This window comes from Choloepus didactylus, chromosome 2 (assembly GCF_015220235.1).
Source record: "Choloepus didactylus isolate mChoDid1 chromosome 2, mChoDid1.pri, whole genome shotgun sequence".
Lineage (NCBI taxonomy): Eukaryota > Metazoa > Chordata > Mammalia > Pilosa > Megalonychidae > Choloepus > Choloepus didactylus.
Window position 1 is genome coordinate 166,036,309 of NC_051308.1, and position 21,218 is coordinate 166,057,526.

At 37.4% G+C, this 21,218-nt stretch overlaps 1 protein-coding gene and 1 non-coding gene across 3 annotated transcripts in view; one reads left to right on the top strand and one right to left on the bottom strand.

The window, feature by feature from the left end:
- Positions 1–21,218, bottom strand: part of GIPC2 (GIPC PDZ domain containing family member 2) — a 75,316-nt gene that overhangs the window by 21,471 nt on the left and 32,627 nt on the right. For both annotated transcript variants that reach the window (XM_037826838.1, XM_037826839.1), the window contains exon 3: positions 14,251–14,431. In XM_037826838.1, coding sequence (XP_037682766.1) covers positions 14,251–14,431 — 181 coding nt within the window. The remainder of the gene's footprint in view (positions 1–14,250; positions 14,432–21,218) is intronic.
- On the top strand, positions 19,572–19,678 carry LOC119528313. Its single transcript, XR_005215623.1, has one exon. It is a non-coding gene; the product is annotated as a U6 spliceosomal RNA (small nuclear RNA).

Sequence of the window (21,218 nt, forward strand, 5' to 3'; positions counted from 1 at the left end):
GATGGTACTGTGAATAACTGATTGTACACTGTGTATGACTGTAGGGTATGTGAATATATATCTCAATAAAATTGTATTAAAAAAAAAAGAAGCAACAGCAGTCATGGCTGTTTCCTAACCCTTTTATGATAATCATGTCTATTCCTGTAATTATGCAATTTAATGAACTGATGAAATGACTGTGGAAAAAAAAAAAGTTACTACTTGTTTTAGGTTGACTACTTTGGAAAGACTCACTAAGGGTGAGTTACTAAAAAATAAAATTAGATGAGAGTAACATGACTCTAGGAGACTAGAAAAATATCTTTTAAAAGCCAGGATTTCAAACAGATCAGTTACCAAGTATCTTTCAGTTCTTACCTGACTTTAAAAAATGAAGTAGAACCCACAGACATGCATTATGGTTGAGGTGTATGTAAGACCAACTTCACAGAACTCTAATTTATGTCTTCTATTCAAAGAAAAAGACTTTTGCATCAAAATAGTGGTAAAAGAATGTAGGTTGATGTGTTTTAAACTAAAATAAAATGTTTATATACACATGTATTGTTCTTTATAATACCCATTTTAACTGACAATAAACAGACCAACTCCCAATCTCTGCTTATCCTAAAGCTTAAGTGGAAAGATGGGGAAATGGAGAGGACAGAAAGGTGCCTGTCTCCTGTCCCACCCCAAAGACCAGTGCCTGAGCCCTAGGGAAAGAAGACAACGGCACTGTTTTCAGGAGGAGCACGTGCAACATGGATTGATGGGTGATGCGGTGGAGAAGCTGGGCATTCTCCCGACTTCTGCACGAAGGCCCTAGTTGGCCTACAGCCTGGAGAAATGTTGTCATAGAGCAGGGGCAGAGACCACGGCTTCAACAGGAGGTGGGCCCAGGTACACCCAGCTCTGTCCAGCCAATCTCATTGCACAAGAGATGGCCCAAGGATGCCCAGAGGAAAGAAAGGAATGCTTAGGAAACAGAGCAGATCAACAGGGTTGCCTAACAGGGTCAGACTTCTTTAAGCTCATGAGACACCCTTCGGATAATCCAGAAATCAATAAAGAAGTAACACTGCTGGGCACTGGAGGTCCTGAGTGAAAAAAGAGTCAGTGGAATTTGGTCACAGAAAGGAAACCAACTAAGCACTGTGAGTTCAGAACTGTGAGACAAATTTTGTTCTAATATTTCTTATTAGATCTCAAAGCATAGATGATTTTTATTTTCCTGAATTCTCATACACATATTTATTATCTGACCCTTTCAAAATGTCTTGAGAGGACTTTATTACTGAGGTCTGGTCATCTCAACCTATATAGTCAGTTGTTTTCCAATGTAGTACCATAAAGCCTGGGAGTAACTTTCTCAATTGCATTCTTACTGTTGATATCTAATGGTTTTTCTAGGAGAAAATTAGTATTTTGGTTGAATCTGTACTGTTCTCCATAGGGTTATTGTTAAAAGCATAGAAATGGAATCAGTGTCTGGATTAAAATCCCAACTCCTCTGTTTACAAATTGTGTGAACTTGAGAAATACCTCCTTATCTGTAAAATGGGAATACCATCTCTTAACATTATTTTTTAATGCAGGGAAAAGAACAGGGAGAAAGGTCCACAAAAAGCCACACCTTTCTTTATGCTTGCTTTTTTCATTTGTTTTTGTTGTTGTTTTTCCAATGCTGCTGGAAAAAGTGCCCCCTCCAATACCAAATAGTAACAAATTTGTGAAAGGGTAGGGTGGGGAGTGAGGATAACGGGAAGGGGAATGCCCTATCAAAGCCATTCCAATTATGCTTTGCCCAGTGGGAATGTAGGCCCTGCAAAGCCAGATCATCTATGTTTTTTGCAAAAAAACTGGACATTCAGAGTTTCCTGTGAAATAAAGGATCAATCTTTTTTAAAAATAGGGATAACTAAAATGTTTTATTTTTACTCTTTTATTTTACTCCATCCTATGATTTTATCATGGTAATTCAAGAAATCAGAAATTACTGTTCACCCCTATTACTGGTTTAGTGCACATATATTTTCCCCTATCCAAGCAAATTCTGCAATTTAAAGACTTGATGGGACAAAATATTCTACCACCAAACCATTTATAATAATATTAAAGATAATTGCTTAATGAGGAGGATTGTGATGGTTAGGTTCATGTGTCAACTTGGCCAGCTATTGGGTCAAGCAAGCACTGGCCTAATTGTTACTGCGAGGACATTTCATGGACTTAAATCATCATTCAGTTGATTGCATCTGATTGCATCTGTGGCAATCTTCTCAACTGAGAAGACTTCCTTCAGCAACGAGAAATGTTTCATCCAATCAGTTAAGGCTTTAAAAGGAGAAGTGATTATTTCAGCAGTCAGAAGAGAGAATTTTCATTTCTACTTCATCAGCCAGCTTCTGGGGAGTTTGTCAAAAACATTCATCGGAGTTCCCAGCTTGCAGTCTGCCTTGCAGAATTTGGACTTGTGCATCTCCACAGATGCATGAGACAATTTTATAATATCATACAATATTTACAGACATCTCCTGTTGGTTCCGTATCCCTGGAGAACCCTAATACAAGAATCGTATAATTAAAAAAAAATTACAAAGCTACAAAATATAGAATGATTAAGTCTCTCTACTTTCTAGTCTAGGAATGCTGGACTTCTTTTAAGTAACTGTCTACTGGTTAAGAAAGTTAATATGTTCATTTCACATTTAAAATACTGAAAACACAAAGAGCCTAAAGAAAGAAAAATAACCATAAACTCACTCTTTAAAGGTAACTACACATACATACACTGCAAGTCTTTTCTCTTCTACATTTAAACATAGTTTTTACAAAAATCAGACTATATTGTACATTGTTTTACAATCTGCTTTTTCACTTAATGTAAACAAACATTTTCCCATACATTAAATGGAACTCTTGTCTACTTAACTTTTCTGAGAACATACTCTGAGCACAATTCTGAGCATAATTTGTTAGATTCATTTTCCTATAAATATATGACAATTCCCACTATACAAACACCTTCTCTGGTGGGATATGTATTATCAGTATAATTGCTGGTTTTTCTATTTAGGTACATTTTAGTCACAAGTTACTCATATTTAGGAAGCCATTTAAATTTTAGCATCATTTTTGACCCTTTCATCCCACATTGCTATTTTAAGCACTAAACTTAAAAGTTGTTTTTTAAAATGTTACCTACCATCTACTTGTGGTTATTATTAATTGCAAATGCACCTTAAAACAGTATAATTCTAAAAAATCCATCACTATTTAGGGTAATTGCCTTGGGACATATAGCTTACAAAGTTTTTAATATTATAGGTGTTTGCATTAACATTTATAATTTCACTTTTCTTAAAAATGTGAGCATTTATGCTATATACATACCATGGAATATTATTCAGCCATAAAAAGGAATGAAATTCTGGTATATGTTACAACATGGATGAACCCTGAAAATATCAGGCTGAGTGAAATAAGCCAGACACAAAAGGACAAATACTGTTTGATTCCACTTACATGAAATACATAGAAAAATCAAATTCATAGACCAGAGAGTAGGTTAGAGGTTATAGGGACCTTGGGAGAGGGAAATAGGGAGTTAATGTTTGATGGGTTCGGAGTTTCTGTTTAGGAAGATGCAAATGTTTTTGTAATGGATGGTGGTGATAGTAGCACAAAATAGTCATTGTAATTAATGTCACTGAATTGTACACTTAAAAATGGTTAATATGACAATTTATTATAATAAATTAACACAATTTAATAAGAACATTTAATAATTATTTTTTAAATAAGCATTTACCACTAGAGTAGAAAAGAGTGCATATTTAGGTGTATCTGACTGAGTCCTTAATTGAAAACACATTTATCAGTTACACTCAGCATTCATCCAACATTTTGACCACACCCACAAGAGGGAACTTCTCTCTCCGTCTGTCTTCTCCCACTGTATCTCTGTAGTAAATGCCAAACCAATGTCTATACAGACAGGAGAAGACCAGGACAAACTCTACCACATAAAAAGATGATTAAGTGACGTGTTCTACCCCCCAAAGTTTGTCATTGTAAGCACTTTAAATCCATCAAAACACACAAAAGACAGTACCACTGTCAGATACAATGTATCTAGAGCCAAAAATAAATATGTGTAAAATTGAGCTTCTCTTCCCTGACTTTTCCCACCTCATTTCCAACTGTAGCATCACTATAATCCCCAACTCCCAGACTAGAAATCTGGGGAGTGACACTTGCTCCTTCTGAACCTTCTCTCCTCTCCCCTTTAGATAAAATCTACCTCCTGCCCCTATTTCTACTCTTGGAATATCACTCAGGCTTTTTTCTTTACCCCAAATTCCGAGTGCTGCCCCTAACCCCAGCCATTATCATTTATTCCTAGACTCTTCAAGAGCCTCCTACATGGTTTCTCCTACAATCAAGTATAGTTCACACTGATCTTCTAGGTTTACTTCCCAAAAATATCAATTTCATAATGTCATTATTCAGTTGAAATATCTAAATGATTCCCTATTACCTACTAACACAAGCTGAGGCTCCCCACCTTGTTTTCAAAACTCTCCTTACTATAAGCCTGAGCTGCTTTTGCAGCTTGATTTGCATAGCCCCTGCAAGAAAAGGCTCTTCAGGGTTCTGAACACTTCTAGCAGGAAATGTTCCTTCCTTATCTTCCTTCCCATCCTCCTAGGTCTGGTTCAAGTGCATTCTTCTCTAGGAATCTTTCTCACTTAGTCCAGGCTACCCACATCTTTCTCTTCTCTGAACACCCATTTAAACTTCTGTAGTGGATTTAAATTTGAATTTTCATTCCACAATTCTGGATATAAGAAATGTCCAGTTGAAACTGACTTTCAGCCCCCTCTGTAGGTATGGGAAGAAAATGTCTTGGTTTTACCTTGGAAGTGTCTCTTCCCCACCCAGGATCCAGAGGGCTGATGGGCTCAATCCATCATAGTCCCTACCCTGAAGCTCTATATCCAAGTCAGTGTGTCCACTTGCAGGTCAAGCCCAGAGAATAGGAGTCTTTCACCTCAGATTACAAGACCACCACTTTTAATGCTCTTCTTTTCCTATGCCACTCTATCAGGTGCCCTGGCACCTCTAACGGAGTTTCATGGGCTTGGGGTATGGTCCTTGATACTCATGGGACCTGCCATAAACCACCTGCCCTATGCCTTCATCTTTAGGGAAGTTCCTTCCCAACCTTACTACTTTTCCCCGCCCCCACCACTCTCCAAGCCTTAGAACTCCTCCCTATCTTGGACAACTCAGCTCTCAGCTGAATTATACTTTGCTTATACCTGCATTATAGCACTTATTCTAGACTGAGTTATGTTCTAAGGAAGCACACGCATTGGGAGCTAAAAGGACTGCAGTGGAGCCCCCTTGAGGAGCTGGTGGAGAATGCAGGGGTATTGCGTTTCCCCACCTTGATGGTTGCTGATGTGCTCACAGAAATAGGGGACTGGTGGTTTGATGGGTTGAGCCCTCTACCACAGGACTTGCCCTTGGGAAGACTGTTGCTGCAAAGGAGAGGCTAGGCCTCCCTATAATTGTGCCTAAGAGCCTCCTCCCAAATGCCTCTTTGTTGCTCAGATGTGGCCCTCTCTCTAGCTAACCCAACTTGGCAGGTGAAATCACTGCCCTCCCCACTACGTGGGATCAGACACCCAGGGGAGTGAATCTCCCTGGCAACGTGGAATATGACTCTTGGGGAGGAATGTAGACCTGGCATCATGGGATGGAGAACATCTTCTTGACCAAAAGGGGGATGTGAAAGGAAATGAAATAAGTTTCAGTGGCAGAGAGATTCCAAAAGGAGCCAAGAGGTCACTCTGGTGTGCACTCTTACACACAATATAGACAACCCTTTTTAGGTTCTAATGAATTGGAGTAGCTGGCAGTAGATACCTGAAACTATCAAACTACAACCCAGAACCCATGAATCTTGAAGACGATTGTATAAAAATGTAGTTTATGCGGGGTGACAATGTGATTGGGAAAGCCATATGGACCACACTTCCCTTTGTCTAGTATATGGATGGATGAGTAGAAAAATGGGGGAAGGGAAAAAACAAACAAACAAACAAACAAACAAAGGCACCCAGTGTTCTTTTTTACTTTAATTGCTCTTTTTCACTTTAATTATTCTTCTTGTTATTTGTGTGTGTGTGGTAATGAAGGTGTCAGGGATTGATTTTGGTGATGAATGCACAACTATGTAATGGTACTGTGAACAATCAAATGTATGATTTGTTTTGTATGACTGCGTGGTATGTGAATATATCTCAATAAAATGAATTAAAAAATAAAATAAAATAAAAGGACTGCAGTGATATCCCAGCACTTCCCGCCCGTCACCAGGTGACCTTAGCAAGTTATTTAATTGCTCAAAACCTCATCTTATTCATCTGGAAAATCCCCACGGAAATGCCATGGGGATTAAATTAGGCCATAGTAGTAGTAGTCCTAGTACCAATCAATTCCTTGCATTTATATAGCACTATTGCCAAGCACTGTTCTAAGTACATTACAGGTATTAACTCATTTAATCCTCATAACACTTTATGGATAAGTAAACAGGTACAGAGGGGTTAAGTAACTAGCCCAAGATCAAACAGCAAATAAGCAACAGAGACAAGAATCAAACTCACACAGCTTGGCTCAGAGTTTATGCTCTTAACCAATACACTATATTACCTCTGGTGAGCATTTAATAAACAGTAGCCATTATTCTTAATAGAATTCCATGATTCTTATCTACCCCTTTATACTCTTTATATAAATTGTAGGTCCCTTGAGGACAGCAAACACACTGCCCCATCTGTACCAGCTGAGAGCTGGCTCTGGAGGCTGACTGCAAGGGTGAGAAGCCTGGCTCCATGGTTGACTAGCTCCCCTTCGGCAAATTGCATTACCTTTAAGGATGGTGGAAAAGAATTAAATGAATTCATGCTTAGAAAGTACTTGGAAAAGCAGCTACGATTAGGATATATTGACATATTTCATTATTTTATATGAAACACAATATCATTATTATCTTTCTAGAACTGCAACAGGACCAGTGCTCTCAACAAATCCTTGCTAATCACCATCTCACCTGCACTGCTTTTCCCATTTCATACATGTTTCTCTTTCTAAGATTATCCCTTAAGAAAATGCTACATCTTCAAAATAATAGTAATAATAATAGCTAACTTTTACCAAAGACTTACCAAGTGCCTGAGACTGTTCTGCACTTTTTCATGTATTTACTCATTTATTCCTCACAACAGTCAATGTGGTAGACACTATTACCATCTTAACTTTTCATTTGAGGAAATCAAAGCACAGAAAAGTTAAGTAATTTACTCGATGTCACATATCTGCCAGTATGTGGCAGAGCCTAGGTACTTAACTATTGCACTTTGTTGTTTCTTTTGTATTATTTTTCATATTCCCAAGAGTATTTTTTAGAATAAAATATATATTAAAAGGTCCAATAAGCATTTGTTGCTTGAAGTTTTTTCACTAGAAATAACATGAATAATAGGAAGTATTTTTAAATTTTTGAAATGTCTACCTAAATGTCATATAAATCTTAAAAGCCAAAGTTTCACTCTTTATATCAAATGGGCTTAGCCTTTGGAAGTGAGTACATAGTTAAACTGAATCACAAAGATGAGGTCCAGCTGTGAAATGACTCAAAGGACTAAGACGTACTTCACATATTTAACATCCTCTTCTGATGGATACATAGCACGGAAATGAATACTCTAAAAGAAGCCGTCATCCAGAGATCTGTTATAAAATCCAATCCCAAAACTGAGATTATAAATGCTTTAGGAGGTAAGCTTTGTCTTTCAACTCCCATTCTGACTTTTAAAACGCTAATGAAAATATATCAGGTCTCCCTCCAAACCTATTTCCGTAAAGGACAGCAATTTAAAAATAAGAAAAATTCTCCAGGAGAAATGAAGTAGAAACTAGTGTAGGTAAAACTGAATGAAAGCCTCATAGATTTGGTAGATATTCTTCTACAATTAAAAGGCTTCATAGGAAAATAAACCAGTTGAACTACTCTGGTCATAGAGCCATTTAAATGGAAGAGCAGATTTTCATAGCCTTGGGAAAATCCAGGTTTATGGGGCAAACTCTAAAGTTGAGCTCATTGTGGAGACATGCTTCTTTCAATTGGTAAAAAGGGAAAGGAAATGAGCCATGCCCTAAAAACATACCACTACAGACATTCCAGCTGATACTTGACAAGGACTGGGAAGGCAGCCATCAGCTCATGGCTGGAAGAAGGAAAATTTGGATCTGAAAGCAGCTGACCAGGAGAAACCATGTAAAATATGTGAGCAATTTCCCATTAAACTACAAATTTTCAACAAGGGAGTCATTTAAAACAATAGACCTCAAATGTTTTGTTTCGTTTTTACTGTGACCCCCAGTAAGAAATATATACATTATATTGTGACCCATAAATATACACAAACATATACATAAAAATGAAACACATACATACATACATATATATATTATGAAAACAATATTTACCCTTACTATGCACAAAATTTATGATATATTCTATTCTACTCCTTATTTTAAATACACTGACTGAAACATAGCAGCTTGAAAACACAGTGATTTAAATTCTGACCAGCAAAGGAGATTCTGAAAGCATGTTTTATAATGGCCTTTATTCTTCCTTCATACCTCCACGGCCAACTTGGGAAACCCACAGTGGAGCATCTGCTCTTGGGACAAGTGACTTGTTCTTTTTTTTTTATTTTTTTAAATGCAATTTTATTGAGATATATTTACATAACATAGAATCCTCCAAAGTCTACAATCAGTTGTTCATAGTATCGTCATATTGTTGTGCATTCATTACCACAATCTTTTAACATTTTCATTACTCCCAAAAATAACATAAAAATTAAAATAAAAAAGAATGTCCAAAACATCCCATCCCTCCCATTGTTCATTTACTTTTTTTAAATACAGTTTTATTGAGAAATATTCACACACCCTACATTCATCCACATTGTATGATCAATTATTCACAGTCCCATCATACAGTTGTGTGTTCATCACCAGAATCAATTTTTGAACCTTTTCCCTACCCCAAAATAAAAACAAAAGCAAAAAAGAACACCCAAAACTTTTCATCCCCTTCATCCCACCCTATTCTTCATCTAATATTTGTCCCCATTTTTCCATTCATCTGTCCATACACTGGATAAAGGGAGTGCGAGCCACAAGGTTATCACAATCACACAGTCACTCTGTGCAAGCTACATAGTTATACAATCTAGGTCACTGGATTTGATAGCTTCAGGTATTTACCTCTAGCCATTCCAACACACCAAAAACTAAAAAGTGATATCTATATAGTGCATAAGAATGGAGTGACCTCTTGACTCCATTTGATATCTCTCAGCCACTGGAACCTTATTTTGCTTTATCTCTCTTCCCCGTTTTAGTCAAGAAGATTTTCTCAATCTGACAGTGCTGGGTCCAGGCTCATCCCCAGGAGTCATGTCCTATGTTGCCAGGGAGACTAACACCCCTGGGGGTCATGTCCCACATAGTGGGGAGGGCGGTGAGTTTATTTGCAGAGTTTGACTTATAGAGAAAGGCCACATCTGAGCAACAAAAGAGGTTCTCTGGGGAAGACTCTTAGGCACAATTATAAGTAGGTTTGGCCTCTCCTTTGCAAAAACAAACCTCATAAGGGAAAGCACGCACATCGAGGGCTTGGCCCACCAAATTGGCAGCAAGTGACTTGTTCTTGAGTGCTTGAGTGAAGGCCATCCAGAAAGCTGTCTTCTCTATGTCTGGACATTCCTCGCTGTGCTGGCTCATCTTTCTCTGTATCCCTTAAATGCGGGTATTCCCCTACAGCTCTGTTTTTAGTTTCTTTCTATTCTCACTCTAAATGACTGTATCCATTTCCATGACTTTCACTACTAATGCAGAACAGTTACAATATAAACCCTATTCTCTAGGCCCCAATTTTCAACACCATCTACCTTTTACACATTTCCAACTGAATCGTCCCACAGATTTCAAATTCATTATGTCCACAATTGCACTTAAAATTTGCCTTCCATATTTTCTCATCCAAGTCTATTTATTTGCCAGTATTCCTTAGAATAGTGCCCACTACATCTTTCACTCAAGTCACAAATCTGTGGGTCATCAATTGCAATCAAGAAAAATGTGGCTCTACTCTTCCCCTGGAGAAAGCTCAATGCTGTAATGATTTCTAGATAGTTCACTGCCAAACAGCTTTTTTGTAGCATCCAGCACAAAGCAGAAAAATAAAATCCTTAAGGCCAACACCCAAAGCCATTTGAAAATACCTTCCCTCCAGATCCACTCTGATATACCCAGACTCACAGCTTCACACATGGCTAGAGTGAGATTCAAAGTCAATAGACCCAATACTATTCTGCTTGTAGAACAAAAACATCAATTTCACCTTGTCATTCTTCAATTCATATATCTAAATGATTCCCTATTACCTACTCAGACAAACTCAGGTTCCCCACCTAGTTTTCAAAACTCTGCTTAATATAACTCTGAGCTGCTTCTGAAACTGAATTACTACAGTCCCTACAAGAAAAGGCTCTTCACTGTCTTGAACACTTCCAACAATCCTTCCCATCCTCTAGGACTCTTTCTCACTCAACCCATTTAAACTGCTGTAGTGGGTTTAAATTTAAATTTTTACTCCACAATTCTAGATCTAAGAAATGCCCAAATGAATCTGACTTTGAGCCCCCTCTGTAGGTATGGGAAGAAAATGTCTTGGTTTTACCTTGGAAGTGTCTCTTCCCCACCCAGGATCCAGAGGGCTGATGGGCTCAATCCATCATAGTTCCTACCCTGAAGCTCTATATCCAAGTCAGTGTGTCCACTTGCAGGCCCAGGGAATAGGAGTCTTTCACCTCAGATTACAAGACCACCACTTTTAATGCTCTTCTTTCCTATGCCACTCTATCAGGTGCCCTGGCACCTCTAACGGAGTTTCATGGGCTTGGGGCATGTCCTTCATACTCATGGGACCTGCCATAAACCATCTGTCCTATGCCTTCATCTTTAGAGAAGTTCCTTTCCAAACCTTACCACTTCTCCCTGCCCCCATCATTCTCCAAGCCTTAGAAGTCCTCCCTATCTTGGACAATTCTGCTCTCAGCTGAATTATACTTGGCTTGTACCTGCATTATAGCACTTATTCTAGACTGAGTTACATTCTAAGGAAGCAGTAATACATGATGTTTAAGAGCACATGCCTTGGGACCAAACAGCTTAGGAGAGGTGGTAAACTGGACCTTTGCTCCTTTTTTACTACCCAGAAGGAATTCTCCTCCTTGTTCTGTGTGATTTTGGAAGACCTATCAATTATGTAACCTGCACACCCCACTATCAACATGGGCACATGACCAAATAGTTCCCCTCACTCTCTTAGGAATATGCATCTTGAGTGGAGGGAAATGAAGATAGAAAATAATTAGAGAAAGCCAATTAAGTGCCATGAAGGATTCCTGGTATACACATCCCTGGAATGGCCGTGGTCTTGACCTTCACAAGGCTTGATTGTTCAACTCCATCTTTGTTTCTGAGACCAGCATGTTTGCCTTCCCTTAAATTCTGTTTTCCTTAAATTAGTCAGTGTTTGCTCTGTTGCTCTCAGTCAAAGAATCTTGACACATATATAGTCCCTGGAAATGAGTGGTAGCTAATGATGGACCTAAAATATCGAAATGGGGGCAGGTAGTAAGAATTTCCCCTATCTTCTGCTCAGAAGTTGTGCTCACATCCTTGTTATACAGTGTCAAAGCTGCCAACTATACTATGCTCTTTTGTATTTGGGGACATAGTCCACTTGCCTCCCCAGGGTAAATCTTTAAGGAAGTTGGTAGGAAAATGTCAAAATACTGGAGTGTGTTGACCATTTCTGACAGCTTTTGGTAAGATCGTGGAAAGGATTTAGCTTTAGCCAAGGTGGCATATTTGAATGCAGAGAGGAGAACATTCTACCTCACTTAGATTGGCCCATTCTCCTTACAGCAATTTAAGACAACAGAGAGTCAGATAATCATGGAACACTATGAAATTTGAAATCTTGGCCTAGACCCAAAGATAATGCTAGGAAACAGAGGAGAGAAGGAAACATAGAAAAAGATAAGGTTGGAACAAGAAAAGTCAGGACAATTAGGGGAAGCCTGATTCCCCAAGTACCTATAAATATATACACCCTCCCTGACAAAGAGCTACATACTAGAATAAAGCCAGAGTATGAGGGACAAATTAGCTGTGCCTTTATTCCAGAGGAAAAAGATAAGTAGCTAAGTCAAAGGGTGAAAGATTAGCAGAGCCCCAGACCTAATTCTAAGAGGAAAAACTCCCAGACTAGGGCCCAGAGTCAAGGATCAACCCACAGAGTGGAAATATATAAAAATGAGCAGCATAAGTTAAACTGTCATAGAAACTCTGGTAAAGAAAGAGCTATCATTGTTCCAAAAGCAATCTCCCAGCCTCCTACCTCATATCACCACCAGCTTTGGGGATTTGAAAATAATGTATCTGCACTCAGAAAATCCTACCCAGGACCTTTTTCAAATATGTCCATGGAATTAATTCATGAGGCAACAGAAAACAGGTTCAGTACTAGCCAGGAACATAAGTCTCTGAACTATATCAACCATCTACATGTTTCTGATATTGAAGGAAAAAATCTAATCATGGAATGAAAACAGTTAAATACAATGGACTCTGTAACATCCAAGAGACTAGACTCTTATCACCTCGCTTCCCAAGTTAAGGTATATCAGCAACTTTCTACAAAGTGACAAGAACCATAAGATTTAAACACAAACAAGAGGAAAAAGCAGGAAAAGATTAACTCTGGAAAACAGATGATGTGGTAGAGAAATGTAGGAAGAAATGGGATATCCTTGAGTTGTACTCAGAGAATGGCTTTGATTTACAAATACAAAGAATCAAAATCAAATAAGAATATTTATCTGAAACAGCCTACACCCTATCAGTTTATACTGCATGATACCTGTGGACTTGGGTTACCAAATGAAACCATTTGTAAAGGAGCTTCTGGATGAAAACCTGAGTGTTGGCTATCTTCCTCTGTGCGAAGTGACCTCAGATCGTGCAAATACTGTACTGAATCATGGCATTTACAGCAGTGATTCCTAGAGTGGTCCCTCCAAGAGTGGCACTAGCATTGCATCTTTTTCTTATATCTTCTGTGGATCTCTATCTCCTACAAGTAATGAAACCCACACTGTATTTCTATTAAATGGCAGAGAACCACTTGGGACCAGAGAAAATTTTCCAATTCCATATGGCTAAGTTCTATCACCAGCTTGCTAGGAGGGAAAATGTGATTCCCCAGACCCACTCCATTCTCCTCTCTCTGCCATGATAAAATAGCCTACTGAAAACAAGCCATAAGGAATATTTTACGTTCTACAACTAGAAGAAAGAGCATAGGGTGGGTGGGGTCATGGGTGAGTAATGGCAGGCCTGGAATAATTCTGCTGACGATGTTTTAACACTGATGAACACTAGGCCATCGTTTGTGTTCATTAAAATAGTGCTGGATAGTGAGAGAGAAGACGGCACATTTTCCTGTAGAGGAGATGGCCCTGGGGGTTGAACAACAGTTGGACTACAGCTGCCATGGCTAAACCAAGCAAGTACAGATGTCACACCAAAATGGGAGTAATTTCATACCATCCCATGCTGCCAAATCCAAAATGCCAAAGGAGGAAAAATATTGTGAAGGAAGTCTTAAATAGACTGGATAACTATTTTAAATACCAATTCTCTGTGTAACTGACATTTTCAGTTATTGAGGTCTATGAACAACAGTTACTATGGCTTAAAATGCTCAATCAAAAATACTACTGCTCATCAAAATGAACACAAAACAATGTGCTGTTCTTAGAAATTGGAATAGCCACATCAAATTCAAAGTCACTAGACACTGGACTTCTTAATTCCAAATGTCTTTTTTAGAATATGCCCTACAAAGCAATTTTTTCTTTTTCACTTTCAGTACTTCTTTTTCTTATAAGTAGTGCTGTCCATCATGTCCTGTATTTTTAACTGGTATGTTAGGTAAAGAAATGTACTGAAAACACAAGGCATCACATCACAATGCTGACTTCCCTTAGAAGGATAAGTCAGGAAAAGGGAACATTTCACATACACACACACACAAAATCAACTCACCAAATGCCTTCTTAGGTTCTATTAACTTCAAGGTAAAAAGTTCCTCTTTTTTTAATTCCTTTAACTTCTTAGCAACATCAAAGTGACGCCATCCAACAATATTTTCTCCATTTATGGATTCAATATGATCCCCCACACAGATTGTTTTAACTGAGTCAACAAGGCTACCATCCTTAATTCTCTGAAAGAAAAAAAAAATTAACTATAACTATAACACATAATATAAAATGGAACGGTGTAACACTACTTTCCATGCTAATGGAATATTATATGCAATGTATTGATATATTAACAATACAATGTAAGACTGAGTTAAGGATGGAAGACTAGGCAAAAAAAGACAACCATCTTACCACCAAACATTCCTCCTCCTCCTTACCATTCAGAACTCAGCTCAGTCACAGTCCTCATCTCCTCTCGGAAACTTTTCCTGACATCCCCCATTAACACCCGAACCCTCCTCCAAAACACACACAAAAGACTGGATAAGGAACCACTCTCATGCTTTCTAGAGTACTTTTTACTATTTATACTGAGTTCTAAGCAAAGCACTTTACATTTGCTATCTCATTTAATTCTAACAATCTTTAGGAGACTCTTGTGTCATAGATCAGGAAAACCAGGTCTTGAAGAAATCAAATAACTTGCCCAAATTCAGCTTAATGCACTGCAATTGTTCATTTACCTCTCATTCTCCATTACTAAACTCTTAACATCTTTGGGGACAGAGCTTGTCCTATTCACTACTGCAGGCCCTGTCCCTAGCCCTGACCCAGCACAATGCTTGGCACAGAAAAGTCTCTCTATAAACGATTGTTGAATCATTTCAACATGAGTCCTCATTACATAAAAATAAAGCTTGAATTTTTTTCTACCAGTTACATTTTTTAAACCTTAGGTACAAATGCAAAGACTCAAAGAATAGTAAGATCTTAACTAAAAGACTCATGCCTAATAAGAGATAGGTGTGGTTACCGTGTTGGGAGCCAGAAAAGGTGATTTTATATATAATTTTTCATTTATGTATTTTAGGTGAGGAGAACTTAGGACTCAAGGAAAAACTTCAAATTGGCCTTTCTTAAATCTATCTTACTTCAGTATACCACCATCTAGAGTACAGAGTTTCAAAATGAGGCCTAAGACTCCTAAAGACAGCCCCAAGAATTTCAGAGAAGATTTTAGGAAAATGAGCTCCAGAAAACCCTACAGGGGTGACGGCCCTACAGAAGGATGCAAATGTTTCTCCATGAGGGTGAGGAGTTGGGCAAAATGAAGGCTACAGTCTGCCACAGGAGTCATAGCATCCTTCAAGGGAATGATGGGATAGAAATAGTAGGGGCTGCTGTAATTGTGCAGTGAAAGCATGTCTATACCCTACACTTGCTGGGTGAAGGCAGAACAGCTTGTGAATCAACAAAGAGATCCTCCTGTCTAAGAGTTAAGAAAAAAACAGTCTCGTGTACTTGATCATCTCTATAATATTGTTACCAGAAAAAAAAGTTGTAAAAGACTAATCTGGGAAGGTTGGGCATTTTTAATTTTTAAATTATAGTATTATATACCAAAACTCACAACAGTTTTTTTTACCCCCCTCCCCAAATTGTAAAAACATTGCTATGTTCATTGTAATAGTGACTGTTAACATGCTTATGTAAATGATACAATGGTACCAATTCAAACAGAGCTCATTATTTGTCATCACTAACAGTTAATAATAAAGTAAAGAGAAATTTCATAATCTGACTGATGTTTTATTATATATCTATAGTAGCCTTATATAGCTAACAGAAACAAACAGTGGTAACCACAATATATCCTCCAGTCCAACTGAAGTTTCTAAATTATCACAGAAAAATAAACAAGATTGAATAGAAGACTAGGGTCTAAAGAAAAAATAATTCTCTTTTAAATGCTCTGTTACACAATCACTCTTAAGTGGGGAAGAGAATTCAAGAATCCATATTTAACTTTGACTTTTTTCTTAAGTTTTATTCTAATTTACCTTTGGATACATCTTAAACCTATTTTTTTTCTTTAATCAACTACACCATACAAATTTCAGTGTCTTACCACATATTTATTTCAGTTTTTTAAAGATGTTATAATTTTATTTTAAAATAATCATTATATAAAATGGTAAAATGAAAGACTTAATAGAGACATGTACAAACCTTACCAGTGGGTTAAAGATCAGAGTAACAGACACCTAAGGTCGCCAGGGTCTGTGAGTAGCCACAGAGGTCGCCAAGAGGGTGCTCAAAGAGAGGGCAGAAAGGCAGAAGTCAGAGTAGGCAGCAGAGTAAAAATTTAGACTGGCAAAAGAAATTCAAAGTATCTGTAATTATCAGAGGCAGCAGATAAGGATCTGGGATGAGGAAACATGAAAATTAGTATTAGAAACCTAGAGAAGAACACCATAAGATGAATAAGACATAGAAACAAAGGTGGAGACTTTGAATATATATATTTAGGCATTACCTGAGCCTTAGCCTCCTAAATGGGTAGAATAAAGAATGAAGTAGCAATTGAGACAAGTTTCTGAAATCTAACATACTTTGAAAAATCATACTGGAACTTAATAGAGATTGATAATATTGCCGAAAGTACTACTCAGTCACAAAGGATTAAAGGGGGGGGGGGGGGGGGGGGGGAAGCAAGCATTAATTCTATACTTATATTTAGTGGGTCACTTATATCATTCCCTGTAACATTTATGAACTTTCTCCCACCTGACTTTGGAGCTTCATTGCTTGCAAAGCACAGAGAAGACTTATTATTAAAGGTTTTTGGAAGATAGGATTTACATCATTAAACATAGAGGTACCCAACCATTTCAGATCTTTATTATAAAATCTTTGTTGTTTTCATCCCATATGTTTACAGAACTCTATCTTCTCATCACAGACATCAGCAGACCTCCAAGTTGGGGGGGGGGGGGTCCATCCTCCCCAAGCCTCCTTATTGGCTGTTCGAGTCACATGCTCTGCCACCATGTTCAGCAACATTGAGATCTGTGCTGTTGACACTTCTAATGTGTGTCCTCAAACTTTATTCATAACACATTAAGATTCATACAACATTTGTAAATGGTTATCTTATTTAGTCTTCACAACAACTTTAGTTGGGGAATATTTGTTATTCCCTTTAATGAATGAGAAAATCAAGACTTGATTAGGTGGCTTGACCAAAATAATGCAACTACTAAACAACAGAATTGGGTCAAATCGAAGTGGTGTAATTATAAAACTTCATGTTCTTTCCACAAAGCACAGATCTAACTAACCCAAAATCTAACTAGCAAATGGCTAGTTACAACAAGGAAAAAAAAGTCGGTTTTGGGTTACAATTGTCCAAAATGAACTATCATCTTTGAGCTCTAAAATTTCCTTTTTTTGACAATCTGATCTTTACACTTTCCATTTCCATACTTCTACTAAAGCTGTTCTTCATCTATATAATGACCTCCAGATCTCAAATATTACCTGGTTTCTCAAATTATCACTTCTATTCCGGCTTTACATGCCTCTGTTCATAGACCCTAGATTCCATACTAGAATCCTCTGCACCCTTGACCTCCTCCATTTCCAGCCTTGCTGAGTCTTAGATCTAGGTAACTAAATAAACAAAGTATTAGGAAAGTGTGGGTTCCATATGTCTCAGACATCACTTTAAAATATGATTAACTTTAGTTCTAATAAAATAACACAAATCATAAATACTCTATAAGAGAGTATTCTGAGAATGATAGTGTTGTAGTTATTCATAAAATATTTGCTCAAATTTTTAGTCAATTTAACCTCATTTTTTAATTGCATGTTTTTATCCCTTATTTTTATCCTGAATCTAAAAGTACAAGTCTCTTCTCTTGAACGAAGGGTAAGCAACAATGGCTCACAGATCAAATCTGATCCACCACCTATTTCTATTGAGCCTATGAGTTATGAATGGGTTTTACTTTTTCAAATAGTCAAAAAATAAATAAAAAAGGAATAACATTTGTGAAGTGAAAATTAGAAGAAGTTCAACTTTCAGTGTTCATGAGGTTTTACTGAAAAAATCACAGCCATTCATTTACGTATTGCCTATGGTTATTTCACACTACAACAGCAGAGTTAAGTAGTTGAAACAGAGGCTGTATGGTCCACAAAGCCTAAACTATTTACTATCAGGCCCTTTACAGTAAAAGTTTGCCAACTCCTATCTTAAAGAATATTAGGAATTTATAGGTTTTGCTATAATATGCTCTGAATTTTCTGATTAAGTTATTTACATAATATATTTTCTCCTGAGAAATGCTGAGACTTGGTATAAAACCATGAATATTTAAATCTGTTGTCTATTCACCTGAAAAATCTTATATTGTAAAAAAACCATGTAATATTATTGCGCTGGTTTGGATAAATTATGTCCCCCAGAAAAGCCATGTTTCCGTAATGCAATCTTGTGGGAGTAGACTCATTAGCCTTTTGATTGGGTTATTTCCATGGAGGTGTGGACCCCGCCCATTCAGGACGGGTCTTGATTGGTTCACCAGAGTACTTAAGAGAGCTCAAGAGCCAACACAGGCGCTGATCCTTGGAGACTCCTGGGCATGCAGACAGGAGGATGTTTGGAGATGCTAAGCTAAGAGATGAAACCCAAGAGTTTGCCCAGAGAACCTAAGAGAGGACTCCAAGGTGCTTAGAGAGACACACCTTGGGAGAAAGAAGTAAGGGCACACAGGAGCTGAGAGAGAGGAACAAAGACAGAAGCCCAGAGACATTTTGGAGAAAGCCATTTTGAAACACAATCCAGAACAAAGGACTGGTAGAAGCCAGCCACATGCCTTCCCAGCAGACAGAGGAGTTCTAGACACCATCGGCCATTCTTCAGTGACGGTATCCTCTTGTTGATGCCTTAATTTATAGACATTTTCACAGCCTTAGAAATGTAACTTTATAACCTAATAAATCCCCTTTATAAAAGCCAACTCATTTCTGTAATTCTGGATAATGTTTTGTTATTGTTATTAAAGTATCAGTATCAATTAAGAGCACTGTCAGGCATTTTATATGTTATTATATTTATGCCCCTAAATAACCCTATAAAGTTGGTGCTACTAGGCCCATTTGAGAGAAGGCTCAGAAATGTTTAATGATTTTTCCAAGCTCACACAGCTAGTAAATAAGTGGTTGAGCCAGGTCTGACTCTTCAATTTATACTTCTATCCATCATACTGCACTGTCTCCCTCATCAAGAAATCCTTGTCTGGGTCCTTACTGCATTGCCCTACTCTTACTTCTACTTACTGTCACTTCCAGCCACTGTCAAAAGCATATCAAGTGCTCACTTCAGCAGCACACATACTAAAACTGGAGCCATACCAAGAAGGTTAGCATGGTCCTGCACAGGAATGGCATGCAAACTCACAGAACATTTCCTTTTTTTTCCTGTTAATCTTTGCAAAAAGAAACAAAGGCAGGAAAAAACAGAAATTAATCAAACTGATCACATATAAGTGGGGAGAGTGAGTAAGGGGGTAGAAGGGACAGGAGAAGGAGTGAATACATCTTTTAGCATAGTTTTTACTTTTGGAATCATGTTAATATTCTACATATTCACAAAAAATTAAATCAATAGAATGGGGGAAAAAATCTAAAACTCAATTCAAATAGAAGAAAATGAATTCAACACTATTTCAAACGAATAACATGATCACCAGTGGGACGACCAGGAAAGAACTATTCCAAATAACTTCAGAACACAGTATTTGGATTTTACACATGCATATATTCTAAAGACAAAAAGAAGTGCATACAATCTTGAACTCTTAATAGGTTTATTTTTCATAATAGTACAGATATAGCAATTTTGAAACCATTTATGTATACTGTAAGACTAAGCAAATGAGCAAATATTTTAATGATTTGAAAAATAAATATTTTGTTTGGGAAGGCAAGGAAGAACCCTGAGGAGCAGGATTAGAATTGGAGGCAAAATTAAAAGTTTGTAATTTCTAATACATGTTTTCTAACCCTACTGCTGAAATAACCTAGAAACCATGACCCCCTAGGAGCAATGAATAAGCACAACTTAGTATCCAGATCTTGATTTTGAAATACCAGTCCTCACTGAAAAAAACCAGAGCTCCATAGAAGAATGGTTGATTCCAAATCTGAGGAAGAGAAGACATAAAAGGAGCCTAGAATATTTTCTTGTGTCACAAAATAAGGAACTGCTTAATAAAATGATGGAAACCATGTCAAAAGAACATAGGAGCCAGCTTGCAGGAATTCCTGCAGGCCAAATCTTGAAAAATCTGAGCAGCAAAAGAAATAATGATAATAATGGATTATAACCTATTGAATAAAATAAGAAGTCATGTGTCCATGCTGATAATAAATTAAAAAGTAAATAAATAAGGGGGATCATTTTCTTACTATAGAATAATTTCTAATATATAAGGAATAATGAAATTAGACAATCGAATCACCATTTTGCAATCATTATAGTAAAATTGACTGAGGTGGAACTCATTAACAGATGCTAAATCTGTGTGTTGGGTGGATGTAGGGGAACAAAGTATTTTCATAATCTCAGGGTATAGCCCACAAATTATATTAATTACAAAGGAAAATAAAATAATTTCACAGTGAAAAAAAACTGTTGGACACTACCTTAGACAAGTGATAAAAAGTAACATCACAAACAATGAGACAAACCAACATCATGTACCTTCTGGTGTGATGCAATGAGAAGACCACAGCATCACTTATGTAATTTCTTGCCAAAACTGCAATAAAGTGTATCTAAACATAAGGAAATAGCAGACAAACCCAAATTGAGGGGCATGCTCCAAAAACTAAGCAACTGTTCCAGATTTAAGAAGATTAAAAGACATGACAACTAACTGAAATGCATTATCCTGGACTGGACCTCTACCAAGAAAAAAAAATACATTAAAGGACATTGTTAGAACTTCTGATGAA